The sequence below is a fragment of the Camponotus vicinus genome, unplaced genomic scaffold (genome assembly GCF_025532165.1).
Source record: "Camponotus vicinus isolate PSW18456_S1 unplaced genomic scaffold, iyCamVici1.0 SCAF_11, whole genome shotgun sequence".
Classification (NCBI taxonomy): domain Eukaryota; kingdom Metazoa; phylum Arthropoda; class Insecta; order Hymenoptera; family Formicidae; genus Camponotus; species Camponotus vicinus.
In genome coordinates, this window is record NW_028141947.1 from 3423508 (window position 1) to 3440711 (window position 17204).

The 17204-nt window shown below is 29.6% G+C and overlaps 1 protein-coding gene across 1 annotated transcript; it reads right to left on the reverse strand.

Annotated features, from left to right (window-relative positions):
• Positions 1-8978: 8978 nt before the first annotated feature.
• LOC145961767 (uncharacterized) lies at positions 8979-14726 on the reverse strand. Its single transcript, XM_083082230.1, has 3 exons — positions 14599-14726; positions 10751-10838; positions 8979-9300 (listed from the first exon to the last, which is right to left on the reverse strand). Exons 1-3 carry the CDS (start codon positions 14717-14719, stop codon positions 8979-8981), a joined length of 531 nt encoding a protein of 176 aa, XP_082938356.1. The 5' UTR covers positions 14720-14726.
• Between the last annotated feature and the right edge of the window lie 2478 nt (positions 14727-17204).

The window sequence follows — 17204 nt, forward strand, 5'->3', positions numbered from 1 at the left end:
CTCTACACTACTCGAACACTTTCTCGTCCTCTATATCTCTCTCTTCCACACAATACAACGCGATATCCCGCGGACACACTGCGGAACCTTCTTGAAGACGATCGAATGCTCAAATATTCTTGTTCGAAAACTCTCTCGCACACTATTCGAAGATCTCTCGTCCTTTGTCTCTCTCTCTTTCGCACAACTCACAACACTGCTCGCGGAAACTTCTCGAAAATGCCCGATTAAATGTTCAAATATTCCATTGACTCGTTATTATCCCGTTATGCACCGTTATTATCCCGTTATTATCCGTTATCATCCCGGCTGAGCCCCCAAATTGTAGGATATTTTGGTGTAAGGATGTAAAATGGAATAGAATACTTTTTAGGGCAAATGACTGTTATTTATTAGTTGGATTACAGGATTAATACGAACAAAGAGATACGCTCGTCTAACGTACGTCTTCGCGCTCTCGCAACGACACAGAGACTACTCGTATCGCGGACCGAAAAATGCTCGGGCGACCTATCTGTTTATACCTAACTCAAGTGCTCGGGTGGTCTATCTGTTTATTTCTAGGAAAATACTCAAGCACTTGGGCAGCCCTACGGATTCACTCTCCTTCATATATATATATATACAGGGTGATCCAGAACAAACGTTTGTCTTTAAAAAAATAAATTGTCGAGTCTATTCTAAGACGCTTTTCCCTCTACCAAAATTGTCTACGAGGCTTAGTTTTTAAATTATTAAATAAAATAGTTTGCGAATTACGGAACGAGTACAAGAGGTAGACAGGGACGGCGCAACTCACCGTCCGATACAGGCGATCATGTGGGGCGCTCGACGCGATCAGCTGATTGCTGCACACGATGAGTGTAACAATCAGTGTGTGTGTGTATGTGTGTGTGGTGTATTTATGCACGCGTATCCAGACATGCACCGTACTCTCTCTCTTTCTCTCTCTCTCTCTCTCTCTCTCCCTCTTTCTCTCTCACTCACTCACTCACTTACTTATTCTTACCTTAATAATGAGATTCTTCATACTGCTGATAAATAGCAGTGCCCAGTGTGTTGCACGATAATAATCGTCGTCGACGAGACGTCGTTTCTTCAACACGCAGTCTGACACATCGTCAAATAAGCGAAGTTTTTTCTTTCATCACTTTCGACACTTACAAATTTACTCGCGCACTTAATCACTCACGATTGATAAAAGGAGGAATTTACCAATGGTTACGGTACGAATTTAATAAACGGTTAACGCATTTAATTATTAATTACACACTCGATTAAAGAAACGCGTTAACAGAACGCGATACTCGATGCAAAGCGTGCGACGCGACGACCGACGACAAGCAGGTCAGGTTAGTACTAGCGCGTAATGCTACACGTTTATGTTTGGCAGCGCTAGAGGCGCTAGTACTAATCTGACCTGCTTGTCGTCGGTCGTCGCGTCGCGCGCTTTGCATCGAGTATCGCGTTCTGTTAACGCGTTTCTTTAATCGAGTGTGTAATTAATAATTAAATGCGTTAACCGTTTATTAAATTCGTACCGTAACCATTGGTAAATTCCTCCTTTTATCAATCGTGAGTGATAAAGTGCGCGAGTAAATTTGTAAGTGTCGAAAGTGATGAAAGAAAAAACTTCGCTTATTTGACGATGTGTCAGACTGCGTGTTGAAGAAACGACGTCTCGTCGACGACGATTATTATCGTGCAACACACTGGGCACTGCTATTTATCAGCAGTATGAAGAATCTCATTATTAAGGTAAGAATAAGTGAGTGAGTGAGTGAGTGAGAGAGAAAGAGGGAGAGAGAGAGAGAGAGAGAGAGAGAGAGAGAGAAAGAGAGAGAGTACGGTGCATGTGTGGATACGCGTGCATAAATACACCAAACACACACACACACACACACACTGATTGTTACACTCATCGTGTGCAGCAATCAGCTGATCGCGTCGAGCGCCCCACATGATCGCCTGTATCGGACGGTGAGTTGCGCCGACCCTGTCTACCTCTTGTACTCGTTCCGTAATTCGCAAACTATTTTATTTAATAATTTAAAAACTAAGCCTCGTAGACAATTTTGGTAAAGGGAAAATCGTCTTAGAATAGACTCGACAATTTATTTTTTTTAAAGACAAACGTTTGTTCTGGATCACCCTGTATATACAGGGTGTTTCATTTTAATCCGACCAGTCGAATATCTCGAAAACCAAGCCCGGGAGAGAAAAATATTTCAGACAAAAGTTGTTTGGTTTCGAGGGGGCCATAAGATGGTATCATTGGTTTGGCCTTGAAGAGTCATTTGAAGGTCACGTGAAGGTCACTTCAATTTTTTTAAATGGAACACCCTATATATTTTTATATATTCTTGTAGCTCATCTCGAGAGCTTTCCAAAACACTATAATTAAGTACCTTTTCGTTAAGTACTTTTTGAGTTATGAGGCTTGAAATAATTTCTTAATTCTACATAAACCGTAAAATATCTAGTAAAATATTCATTTTTCGATTATCTTACCTTAATACTTTTACGTACAAAATAATGAGAGGAATCAATTGGTGTAAAGAAAACACATAGTTATTTTTAAGAAAAAATATGGAATTGTTAATTGCAAATTACATATTTTTTCTTCAAAACAATTATGTGTTTTCTTTACACCAATTGATTCCTCTCATTATTTTGTACATAAAAATGTTAAGGTAAGATAATCGAAAAATGAATATTTTACTAGATATTTTACGGTTTATGTAGAATTAAGAAATTATTTCAAGCCTCATAACTCAAAAAGTACTTAACGAAAAGGTACTTAATTATAGTGTTTTGGAAAGCTCTCGAGATAAGCTACAAGAATGTGTAAAAATATATAGGGTGTTCCATTTAAAAAAATTGAAGTGACCTTCACGTGACCTTCAAATGACTGTTCAAGGTCAAATCATTGTCACCATCTTATGGCCCCCTCGAAACCAAACAACTTTTGTCTGAAATATTTTTCTCTCCCGGGCTTGGTTTTCGAGATATTCGACTGGTCGGATTAAAATGAAACACCCTGTATATATACAGGGTGTATCAGACCACCCGTGCCAGCCAAATATCTCAAAAACCAAGAACGACAGACAAAAATATTTCAGACAAAAGTTGTAGGGTTTCAAGTAACGTATTATATAGTAATATTGGTACGACCTTGAATAGTGTTGTCAAGGTCACGTGAAGGTCATCTTAAATTTCTTAAATGGAACCCCCTATTTTTCATTACATATTCTTGTAGCTGATCTCGAGGGCTTTTCAAAGCACTATAATAAAGTATTTTTTCATTGAGTACTTTTCGAGTTATGAGGCTTGAAATCATTTCTTAATTTTACATAAACCGTAAAATATCTTGTAAAATATTCATTTTTCGATTATCTTACCTTAATACTTTTATGTACAAAATAATGAGAGGAATCAATTGGTGTAAAGAAAACACAAAATTATTTCGAAAAAAAAAATGTAATTGTTAATTGCAAATAAGATAATCGAAAAATGAATATTTTACAAGATATTTTATGGTTTATGTAAAATTAAGATATTATTTCAAGCCTCATAACTCGAAAAGTACTCAATGAAAAAATACTTTATTATAGTGATTTGAAAAGCCCTCGAGATAAGCTACAAGAATATGTAATGAAAAATAGAGGGTTCCATTTAAGAAATTTAAGATGACCTTCACGTGACCTTGACAACACTATTCAAGGTCGTACCAATATTACTATATAATACGTTACTTGAAACCCTACAACTTTTGTCTGAAATATTTTTGTCTGTCGTTCTTGGTTTTCGAGATATTTGGCTGGCACGGGTGGTCTGATACACCCTGTATATATATATATATATATATATATATATATATATATATATATATATATATATATATATTGTTATTTGTGATATAAATTTTAAATTTTTCGGTTCTTGCGTTATATTTTTGCTGTATAAAAAAACATTTTGTGCAACTGTATTTTACATGATTTGATATAGGGTGTGCCTAAATTCGCGATAATTCGCGAAATATTTTAATGACAAATTCTTTGTAACATTTTAAAACGAAAAGTCTAATACGAAAATGTTGAGGCTATAAAAAATGAGAGGCTATAAAAATTCTATGTCGAGGCTATGAAATTCTTGAATATTTTCACAATAATTTCACCAGTGTCGAAAGTATTCAATTCATGGAAGCATCTTTAACCGTTTTGTCACCCCTGAGCGCGCGAAACTCTAGCTCTGTCATTCGTGATCTTTAAACTTTTCCCATTTGAAAACTATTGTAGCCTCGATATTTTCGTATTATACTTTTCATCTTAAAATGTTACAAAGAATTTGTCATTAAAATATTTATCGCGAGTTTAGGAACACCCTGTATAATTAGAACGTTCTGTCTTACTAAATAGCTCTCACTTCCTTTTTCTAAAGATGTCTGTTACACAGACACTATACTTATACATGAATTTACACACAGATTTGTATTCTTCTACACATTCACACATGCCGTTTATACATATCCATATCATATAACATACACATAAATACTGAAGTGCATATATCCTACATGTAAACATTATAATGTATAATATAATATATATAATAATTTAATAACTTTTTAACTGTTTGTGTATTACACACATAAATAACTAATATATGTTTCCTACTAATTTTCTATCTCAAAATTAATGATATTTAAATTATCTTAGTCGTTATGAACATCGGGCTGTGATTAAAAATGGTAGTAATTTTTAAATTTCTCTCTTTTTCCCTCCAACCTTTTATAATTAGTTCATACTGTATTCGAATATTAATTTATAAGTAGATATTTATTTTTCATCTGGAATATATTTAAAAAATATAATTTTATCTACATGTATTTTATTGTATCTTTTTGGAAAGCATGTGATAATTATTGTTATAAAAGCACACAATTTATTAATATATGTAAATTTTATTAATATATATAATAAGTAAAACATTTTGTATAGTACGTTTAAAGAGTTTTAGTATATTTAACATCATTATTGACGATTTATAATATTTACCTTGATGTTTTCAAAATTTGTTTCCGAAAAAAAGAAGACATTGGACAGATATTCTAAGGCTTTGAACATAGGATACCATGCGATGTAGTCTGTTTCTCGGGATAGATATTTCGTAATATTCCAGAATATAGTGGAATTAAGTTGGTCTATTATCACTAAGTGGAAAGCGTCATCGATAATTTGGGCACGATTAAGAACATGTATTTTTGTATAATTTTCAGAATTTAGATAACTTGTAATTCTTCGCCAGTTCTCGATATCATAATTGACTCGATTATAACCTACCGAAAATAAATATATAAATTGTATCGACTATATATACATATATAATTCTTTCAAAGGGTCTATCAATAGTTATAGTATCCGTTTATATTTTTGTACATATTAACACAGATAAAAAAAATTGAACATAAATAGAAATACAAATTGTATAATGTTATATATAAAATTATTTTGAATTAAGATTGAGTGCTTATAATAATTGTACAAAAAATTTTACTAAAACTACACTAATTTTGATTATAAATATCAAATTATATTACATAATATAATGTAACGTTATTCGTTATTATCTACATATTGACATAAAAGCATGTGAAACTATATTAAAAAAGCCTTTTTATTAATTACATTTCATATATAACCATTATTTTTTATGTTATGATAAATTATATATGATGGAGTATTTTAAATAGTTCAAAATCATGTAGCGTAACATCGTATATATAATCTACTACAGAATATTCGTATATACCAATAAAAAATTGCATAAACACAATTGCAATTTAATAATATAAAGTATATATATGATCGAAATAATAAAATTAATTTGGAATAATTTCTATATGAGTCGATTAAATTTTCAAATGATTTATTAATCATAAAATGAGTTCTTATATTCGTCCACATACATATACATATAATATATATGTGAACGAATATAAGAACTATATATATATATACACATATATATATATATATATATATATATATATATATATATTGTCTTATTTTAAAGAGCTAAAATATTGTGCACTTAAAGAAACGATTCAAGCAAAGTAAAGAGAAAATCTTTGTTGTAATTAAATTTTAAATAAAATAATGATGCCTAAGCATATACTAACAATAAGATAAAAAACATAATTTTATGGAATTTTTATTGAAGAATGCATGTGTAAATGCATTGCAGACTCAAAAATTTTACGAAATTGTAAAATTGCACATTTCAATTTAATGCAAAAGATATTATTAAATTACTAAACATTAAAAATTAGTAATTTAAAAATTAATAATTTAAAAATTAATAATTTCTTTATTCAATATATTGTATAGAAAGAGCAGAATTTAGACAAGATAAATCCCATAAAGTAAAAATAAATTCCGAAAGTATTTTTAGCGAAAAATACGAGAAAAATTAAAAATTCTACGACTAATAGATAACATTAATAAACAATGTTATAGCCAATATACTTCTCCCCTAAGCTGAATACACGCTTAATCTCGAATTTATCATAAATGTAAATAAATCATTATCCAAACAGGGACGAGAAACTGAAATTTTATTTTCCATAAAAAACAACATCTTACAAATAATACTTGAATATATACATTAAGTCTTCGCCTTATTAAAGATGAATCTACAATATACTAAAAATAATTACAAAAAAAAGACTAACAAGAAGAGATTAATAACAACTCTACACAGGTTATATTAGTAACTTATATAAATGAAATAGTTTACTCTTTAATTAAACGCGTAGGCATAGGATTCCGCTCCTACCCTTTACACACCAACTCAAAAAAAACTAACCCACCTATGTCCGAGATATGGTACATTTCGCTTCACATGGAAAATTGCAAACTTATGTGAGTTAAAGTTTTTTTGCTTTTTATGTCACTCAAAATTTCATCACTTATTATTGGTATCTAGTGGTCGTGGAATGTCTTAAATATTTTCCCGTATTTTCCGAAGAAAAATATTTTCGGAATTTACTTTTACATTAGGGCGGCAAAGATTTGTATCTCTAATCAATATTTATATTAATTATCAATGATATGTATTTATTATTGTTTTATTAAATTAAATTATTTTGTAAATATAGTAAATTATTTAATATATAGTAAGAGAGAGTAATAGATCTTTTATTAAAAAATAAAAATTTATTTATAAACATACATACATACATATATACACACATACATACACATACAGGATGTCTAGTAATAATCGCCTAACCTTTCGTGTACAATTAGAACGGATTAAATTGAGTAGAAAAGTCCCCTACTGTTTTGCAATCTTCGTAATAATTTATGAAAAATTAATTAAAAATGATCGGCCAATGCAAGCGAGTAAAAAGCACGCAGCAACGAGAGCCATCCCACTGTAACTTGATACTAATATTCTAAACCGATTCTTCAATTAATTTCTCATTTATTAATTTCATTAATTTATTGCAAAGATCGCAAAACGATAAAGGATTCTTCTACTCAGTTTAATCCACTCTACCTGCACACGAGAGGTTCGGTGATTATTATCGGGCACCTGTATATTGTGTTTTTGTGTACACACACATACACACACACAAACACATACACACGTACATACACACACACACACACACACACACACACACACACACACACATATATATATATATATATATATATATATATATATATATAATGTATATAATACATAATAATAATACATAATAATACATAATAAATAATATTTTTAATAAAGTAAACTTTTTCTCTTTAATGTGTATATATGATAAAATGTAATAAATTTATTGCAAACATACCAGTTTATTGTATATTAAAAAGTATCCAGCCATCCTCTTTAACTTTATAGAACCTTAATCCAGAAGACAAAAAACGGTGCAAAAAAATACTATCAAAATCAGCAACAAAATTGTGATGCGTCTGTGTAGTATAAGTTAATTACAATTTTCTTCTAAAATGACATATATGTCATATGTTATATCGTAATATATGTTAATGTAATATATGTTATATCGTAGTTATATCTCATATAGCGAAGGACTAATTTAATTAAATTAAATTAATAATAAAGTAAATGATAAAAGTAAATGTAACTTGTAAAACTGGAGATGTAATTTATTTAGAATTAAATTCTTGCTTTATGCCTCAAATAAGCAGTACATGAATAATTTTCTATTTATCATATTGATTCCAATCAGTTTAATATTCTGAATCTCATCTACTTGTATCAGATATCAGAAATTAAAGTGATAGAAATTAAAATGATAATTACTATAATTTTAGTCTTTTATTCATATTCGCGACTTTATATATATTTCTGACAGAAATTAGATTACGAGAAAGTACAGCTCACGTAGCGGTAAGTGAAGGAACTATCGAATCATGCAAACTTTGTTCCGTTTCTGCCGTCAATCTGCTATCAGAGATTGTGTGCGCAGATTCTGCTCGATTTTTGTTATCAATTTGCTATCAAATTGCGCCTCACAGATCCTGTTAAATTTCTGCTATCAATTTGCCGTCAGTTACATCTGCAGGCTTTATTCGATTTCTGCCGATAATTTGACATCAAATTTCATTGCGCAGATCCTGCTCGATTTCTGCCGACAATCTGTTGTCAAATTGCGTCGCACAGATCCTGTTCAATTTCTGCCATCAATCTGCCGTCAGTTATATCAGCAGGCTCTACTCGATATCTGCCGAGAATTTGATATCAAATTTCATTGCGCAGATCCTGCTCGGTTTCTGCAACCAATCTGATATCAAACTGTGTTGCGCAGATCTTGCTCGATTTCTGCCACCAATCTGCTATGATAATTTTAAACAAATCCTGTTCAGTTTCTGCTATCAAATTATGTCAGCAGGTTTTGTAACATTTCTGCTGACATTCTGTTATCATTATTTGATATAACAAATTTTTTATAAAATCTGCAATCTTACTGTCGACAAAAATTTGTAGCAGAAATTGACAAAATCTGTTTGAACAGACTTTGCTGACTGGGACGTTACAGGTATATAAAAATTTTTCAAATTATTTAAATTGTGTATCGATACATTTATCAATACTGCATCTATCAATTCTATAGGATAATTATAATCTCGTGTTATTTTCAATACAGAATAATACTTTTGTTTTGTCCAAATTCTAATTATATAGCCCACAGCACTATAAATGTTTCCAGGTACATTTGTAAATATAAGGTTCTTCATAAGTTCACTAAAATAGTCGGAATATCGGTTGCTGAAATTAAAACAAAATTTATGCAAAATTTAGTAATGTGTCGACGAAAGGTATTATGAGAAATATTACTATAATATATAAAATTGCTACATTAATTATTTTATACTTAATTAAATATATAATTAATTACATAATTATTTATATAATTTATAGTTTTTATATAAATATTTGGTGCTTTAGTTTAAATTATAATTTAACTAGGAATGGCCAACTCTGATTACTTTTAAAAGATAATTATATATATAAATTGAAAGAATCTTGCATATTTAATGACATTAAAGGTGAAAGGAATTGTGTAGTTAGATAATAAAGTATGAAAGAAACGATGTAAGTTTAAATAAAAATAATCATACGAGGGTGGGGTGATAAGTTTCCGGTCTGATAAAGAAAAAAACAGTTTTTGGATTTTTTTTGATTTTATTTTTCAACATAATCTCCACAAAGACTAATACATTTTTCATAACGGTGCTCTAATGGAGTGATACCAACTTTATAGTGCGATTCGTCGAGCTCCTCAAAATACCCATTTACAGCGTTAATGACTTCCTCGTTGCTCTTAAATTTTTTTCTATCAACGAATTTAAGTTCGAATTGCTTCCCCAACCGTCTTATTCGCCAGATTTAGCACCCAGCGACTATAATCTATTCCCTAACCTCAAAACATCGGTGGAAAAAAATTTAAGAGCAACGAGGAAGTCGACGAATCGCACTATAAAATTGGTATCACTGCATTAGAGCACCGTTATGAAAAATGTATTAGTCTTTGTGGAGATTATGTTGAAAAATAAAATTAAAAAATAAACTTAAATTTAAACAGGCCATCAGAGCCAAACGCGGATGGTAGTGCGTAAGTTCAACGAGAATTAAGTTTTCGTTGAAATTTATTTGTGTGCACAGGGCACAAAATTTTCTTGGTACGATACCAAGCAAATTTTAAATAATTCTCAATTCGAGAAATTATTTAATTATTATCCCTCTATTTGCCCCCTGTAGTGTTGTAGGCGAGAAAAATATCGGGCTGAAAGTCGCTGAATCGGGAATCGAACCCGAGTCTTTCGCTTGCCGGGCGACTACTCTTACCACTGAGCTATTCAGACCCCTCAACTCGATACTTCTCGGTCGCCTACAAATATATATTAAATTAAAGTATAACGCCGTCTTCCGCCGGCGTGAATTAAATAACTTTAAGAAATTAGGCTCTGAACTTACGCACTACCATCCGCGTTTGGCTCTGATGGCCTGTTTAAATTTAAGTTTATATTTTAATATACAGAGCCTAATTTCTTAAAATTAAAAAAAATCCAAAAAAACTGTTTTTTTCTTTATCAGGCCGGAAACTTATCACCCCACCCTCGTAATATTTGAGACTTTTATAAAATCTATAATCAATCAATCATCATGTTTACTATTCTGTAATATAGTAATTATAGTAGTACAGTATATTACTTACATATACTCATCCTTTCCTTCTATGCGGACACCCTGCCAGAATATCTCTTCAGTAAGCATGTGTTGCAACATACGCAATAGACTGGATGCTATAATTACATAATTTAAATTATATAATTTTTATCAGAACATGAATAAGTTAATTGTTATAGTAAATAATAGTTAATAATTGTAGTAAAAGTGCATAGAGAGTTACATCACCGATTTTATCGCTGTTTGAATATGTTATAAAGGAGGTTCTCTTGAGTAATTTCAAAAAATAAGTGGAGGATGGCGTTACTTTAGAAAATATAACAAGTTAAAATTTGATCATTTTAATGCTTCTTTTAGACATTGTAAAGTGATATTAAAAACATTGTGTATGTATATAAGGTTTGTTTATCATACAGTAACTTATAATAAGATATTTTTTTATTTATAAAATGTAATCCAAACAAAATTTTATTTTTAAATCAGAAATAGAGTTGCGTTATATCTTCCGGAAGAGAAACCCTTCCATAAAGGTGGGGGAAGGGGCGTAACTCACTGCGTCCATGCAATATATAGTACTTTGTAAGACAAAGCGAAATTAATTCTCTAATCTTAATCCTCGCTGAGAGTTTTGCCTACGCCTTTTTACTATAATTATATATATATATATATATATATATATATATATATACATATAGTTAAATATACCTGCGATAAGTATATACAAAGTGTCCCACTCTAACATTCATACACGTAATAACTCGAAAATATGGCTTTTTGGAAAAAAATATTTCACAATAAACGAATGTTTCATTATTGAATCTCAAACCAACATGAGAGAACCATACATAATCATACCTTTATCAATTGTAAAAAGCGCAGAAATCCGATTTCTTGTGACTTAACACATTGGCACAGTACAATTACAATAATTTGAGAAACTATTGGAAACAATATGCTTACCAGATTTCTGCGAGACAATTTAAAATCATCTATGCATCGAGGATAGATATTTTTATAATGCGTCACCGTATAATACTTTGTAATACATATTGTTAACATTGCGCTGAAGAGGGATCAAAAGATGAAACGTTCGTTGTTTATTAATGTAATCATTTTTAACTTGATAAATATACGAGTAATCAGAAAGAAAGAAGTGTTGTTTCGTCCCTACACTCCAACTACCGCGCTGTGGCTCTAATTTGCCAATTACGATTTAATTTTTAATTATATTTTTTTAACAATTTTAAACATTTTTAACAATTGTGTTTTCTTTATCAATTGATTCCTCTCATTATTCTGTGTATAATATTGATGTAAGATAATCGAAAAATAAATATTTGACGAAATATTTTATGATTTATATAAAATCTTGACTTAAAATATAAATAATGTTAAATTCTTCAATGTCGCCAGTAAATAAAATAAAAGACGTAAGTTAGATCGACCACACTGGCAAATTTATTGTTGGTAATATATCACGACGTTTCGACCAAGGTTTTGGTCCTTATCAAGTGAACTAAAATATTTATACAGTATTATAAGAAGTAATTAACATACATTAAATTGATAATAAAAATAAGCGAAAAATTCATATACATACAGAGCCTTAGTTAGCTATTATATATTGTGAGAGAAAAGGAAATCACTGTGTCAAGATTTCATCGTGTCAACCTCTCCATCCAACTAACTGAGAAAGACTAAACGACCTTTATTAGTTTATCATAAATATTGTTTAAATTCTCAGTGTCCTTTTGTAAGTTAATAGTGTTGTCAAACTTTTTAATAAAGAACATTTCAGCAATTTCTCTCTTTCTCACATGTTTTTCATTATGTAAAATAACTTGCATTGACCAATCGAAGTCATGGTTAAATTCCAATTTATGTTTACTGATGACCGAAAGATTACTTGCGTGCACTTTGATATTATTAAAATGCTCTTTAACACGAGTACGTAAATGTCTCTTCGTTTGGCCAATATATGATGTATTATAATTTTTACAATCCAATTTATAAACAACTTCCGTCCTGCTGTTAATAGGCAATCTATCTTTCCCACGTTTAATCAATGCATCAAGTTTCTTAGGTACATTATAAACAACCTTAAGACCCATATTTTTAAACACACGACTAATCCCGTCGCTCAAGCCATCCACAAACGGTAGAGAGATGTAGGAAGGTGTGACTGAATTATCACGCTCAGTATTCATATTTACGTCATCACGATGCTTCAAAAAATCAAGTCTTTTTTTGACGTAACGATCAATAATTTGAGTTGGAAAACAATTGTTGGATAAAATCTGTTTCACAATATCTACATTCTTAAAATGAAACCTAACATCAGATAATAAAATAGCATGGTCAACGAAATTATAAATGGTGTTCATTTTATATTTAAACGGATGATTAGAATGAAAATTAATGTATTTGTCAGAGCACGTGGGTTTTCTATACCAATCAGTCAAAAGATGACCATCTGAACGAATGACAGTCGTGTCTAAGAAATTAATACACGAATCAGACTCCATTTCATGAGTAAATGTCAAACGTGGATGATAGTTATTAAAGGTCAATTTTATCTCATCCACCTTTGTACGTGGAACAATGGTAAAAATGTCATCCACATATCTATAATATATTGGAACATTAAAACTCAACAAATTTAAGCAATGCGTCTCTAAATCATCCATCACGATATCTGACAGAATAGGTGACAGGGGAGATCCCATAGGACTACCAAAAATCTGCTCATAAAACTGTCCATTAAACGAAAAACTAGTGGAATCCAAAACCGTTTCTATCGCGTATAAAAACTGAGAACAATTAAACTTCGTGTTAGGAGCAATATGATCCCAACGTTTAGTCACAGCACTCAAAACCAACTCTTTAGGAATATTAGTGAATAATGCAGCGACGTCAAGTGAAATCATAATTTCGTCATCATTAATAGATTTATCTTTCAAATTCTTAGCAAATGTCCAACCATCCTTAATATGAGATTTAGGTTCCAAAATCGAAATCTGTAGTATATCATGAATGTATTTCGCGACATTGTATAACGGACTTCCAAGTGTTGACACAATAATCCGCAATGGGAAACCAGTTTTATGAATCTTAGGCAAGCCATAACATCGTGGAAGATTACCATTAGTGGAGTTCAATTTCCTATATGTGGACTCATTAATTATGTCATTATCCCGCCAAGATTTAACAAGAGTATTTATTTTATTAGTTAATTTTCTATTCGGGTCTTTTTTCAGCTTTTTATAAGTAGATTGATCACCCAAAAAAGATTCCATTTTATCCACATAATCAAACCTATCCATGACTACTGTGACCTGACCTTTATCCGCCTTCGTGACAAACAAATCATCAGTAAAAGTAAAAAAGTATAAAATATCTTGTAAATTATTCAATTTTTAAATATATTATCCTTTTAATTTTTTTTTAAATATTGTAAGGAATCGTTTTATCTAGAACAAATTAGGTAGTCTCATTTAGAAAAGCTAAGTTGACCTCGACATGACCTACATCCAAGGTCCAACTAATATTCCTATCTTCTTTCCTCTTCCAAACCTTACAACTTTTATTTGAGACATTTTTTTCTAAAACGCCATATTCTCGAGTTATTACGGTGTAAAATTAAAAAGATATCCTGTATATTTAAATCTATATGTATAAGCTTATAATGTCAAGTACATACATAAATCTATGAATTGTATATATATATATATATATATATATATATATATATATATATATATATATAGTGAAGCTATTATATATAAAATTAAATTTTTTATCAGTTATTCTATATATTTTTTTAAATATTTATAATCAATATTTACGCATGATCAGTTCTTAATTATATTATCATACCTCTAATGTAATGGGGAATTTCAAAAGAACTGTCGAATGGTGTGTTATAAAGTGATGTATTATATTTAGTATCGAAATGAAAGGATTCGTGTTGAATTTGTACCACAAACAAGTCCATCATCCGGGTACTCGGGTGAGCCTATAGAAAATAGTTTTAATGTATTTACTTAATTAATATTAGATTTAACACACAATAGCAATATACGTTAGAGCTGCTACTTTCTACGTCTACGTAAAAATATTTGTTACTCTTATACTCTTAAAATATAGAATAAATAAACTAAAAATATCATATATTAATAATAAAAATGATTACGCGATGTAACTTTTAAATTAAATATTTCTAGAATTATTTATAATATATTATATAGCAAAATTATCTTATTACAATTTGATATGTATACATGCATAACTTTATAACAATTTTATGTATAATTTATATGATCTGAATGATAATTTCTCTTCTATTTATATAATAATTTAAAGCTGTCGGGCAAATATAATATAGCAACTTTGACAAATAAAAGAAACATAAAAATGTAAGAATATTTTAAATTATATTATCCATGTATGTTGCAGGTTTACTTGAAAAATTAGCATCTTTAAAAAAATTATCATTTTTCTTTGTAGATATAAAACCTTTGTGTAATATTTTGATTCGTAATATTTTGATAAAAAATTTCTATGTTATGATAAAGCTAAAAAATTATAAAAAGAATTTTTGCAATATATATATATATATATATATATATATATATATATATATATATACATATATATATATATATCTTTAACTATCATATTATTTGCAAATGAGCAAGTTTTGCGCTAAAGGATGCTTAAAGTAACCTTATTGATGACATATAATCCAAGAAATGTTACAAAAGCCTCAGCTAATCAAGCGTCAGTTGATAACCAAAGTGGATTTTCAAAATAAAAATATTCTTGTATTATTTTATGGGCTATGAAGTGGGCAACTATGATTTTACTCGCAACAGAATCTATATTCTTATTGTAGATAATATCTGCTTCTCTGAAAATTAAAAATATGTTTTATAGAATGCTTATTTTTGTTGAAAATATTGTATTAGCAAATTTATAATTAAATAATTCTATAAATTAACATATTAATTATATATTAATGTTTTATAATGTCTGCGCATATGAATGACTCACTGAATGACAAAATAAATACTCGTTTCCAATATATACAGGGTGGCCCACATAACTCTTAACAGCTCAATATCTCGAAAACTATGCCATCGATTTTAAAGTTCTTGGTCTTAAATTGCATGGATCTGAAGGGCCTTTCTAACTACATAAACGTGAAGTGGCCCCCCCTTCCCCTTTAAGGGGGGGCGGGGGTAACTTTATAATTTTAAATGGAACCCCCTATAAAACGTTACATATTTAGATTCTACAGGAAAAAACAAGTAAATTTTGTCTGAAACATTTTTTTGTCAGATATTTCCATGATGAGATATAACAGTTTGAAGTTTCGACTTGTAGGTACTTACTAAGCGCTCGGAAATAGCGTTGTTGAATTATACGCGCTTGAGTTCTTTGCTTATTCGTGAAAAAACAAAAATAATAATATTTACAATTCTTGAGTTTGACTCAATTATCCATGAAAACGTTTTCAGTTTAGAGCTGTTATTCAATCAGTAACATTGTGATTATGGCTATTTTTGATACAGAAGTGAATATGTTGTATCATATTATGTGCATAGTGTTGCACTATATTTTACTTAACAATTCTTTTGTCTTCAAGGAATGTTTACAAATAATTTTGTAAGTGATGACAAATAAAAATCTATTGAATTTAAAAGTTTAGTGATTTTAGTGATTTTAAAAATAAAATTAGAAATCTATACGAGTTACGGCTATTACAGAGAAAATATCATTATAAAAATTGGTATATCTAGCACACTATTGCATTAATTCATTGCATTAACCTATTCATCGTTATTAAATTTTTGATAAACAAATGATTCGTATAATATTAAAGTATGTGAATCACATTACGTAATACTCTCTCAATCATATTGAAAAAAAATTAAATTTATTTAACTACGAGCTAAATATCTAGACTAACTAAGATTTAAATCTAAAGCTTATAAATTCTCTTTTTAAAATCTATAAATCGATTTTTATTAAAATTTTTACTAAAATTTCCAAGTAAAGAAATTCTCTTTCTCTTTTGCTTTCGCTTGCTCTTTCCCACTCTCTCATTCACTAAAAATTATATATTTTGAAAATAGTATATTTTCGGAAATTAGAAATAAAAATATGCTTATTTTGTAAAAGAAATTAGATGATATTAATTTTTACCTGTCGCTTTGAAATACTGTGACTACATTAATATATTCTATATGAAAACAAAAAAAAACATTGCTTAATAAGTGAACATATAATGATGTTCATAAAATTTACCTTTACTTTTGCACTTCTCTCTTTAATGTATGAAAATCATATCTTCTATCTTCATTTAATTTATCTTTCGTTATAGTATGAAGTTTATCTGTTAGGACATCATCTATCTAAAATAGATTATTTTCATATTCAACAACAATATTAAATAATAAATTTATGTCGCATTATGGTTA

Excerpts from the sequence above, each read along its gene's own strand:
- LOC145961767 (XM_083082230.1), bottom strand. The coding sequence starts at position 14,719 with ATGATGGACTTGTTTGTGGTACAAATTCAACACGAATCCTTTCATTTC. Across the intron at positions 10,839-14,598 it reads AATTCCCCATTACATTAGAG|CATCCAGTCTATTGCGTATG; the intron begins GTATGATAATAT and ends ATGTAATTATAG. Across the intron at positions 9,301-10,750 it reads GAAGGAAAGGATGAGTATAT|CAACCGATATTCCGACTATT; the intron begins GTAAGTAATATA and ends TTTTAATTTCAG.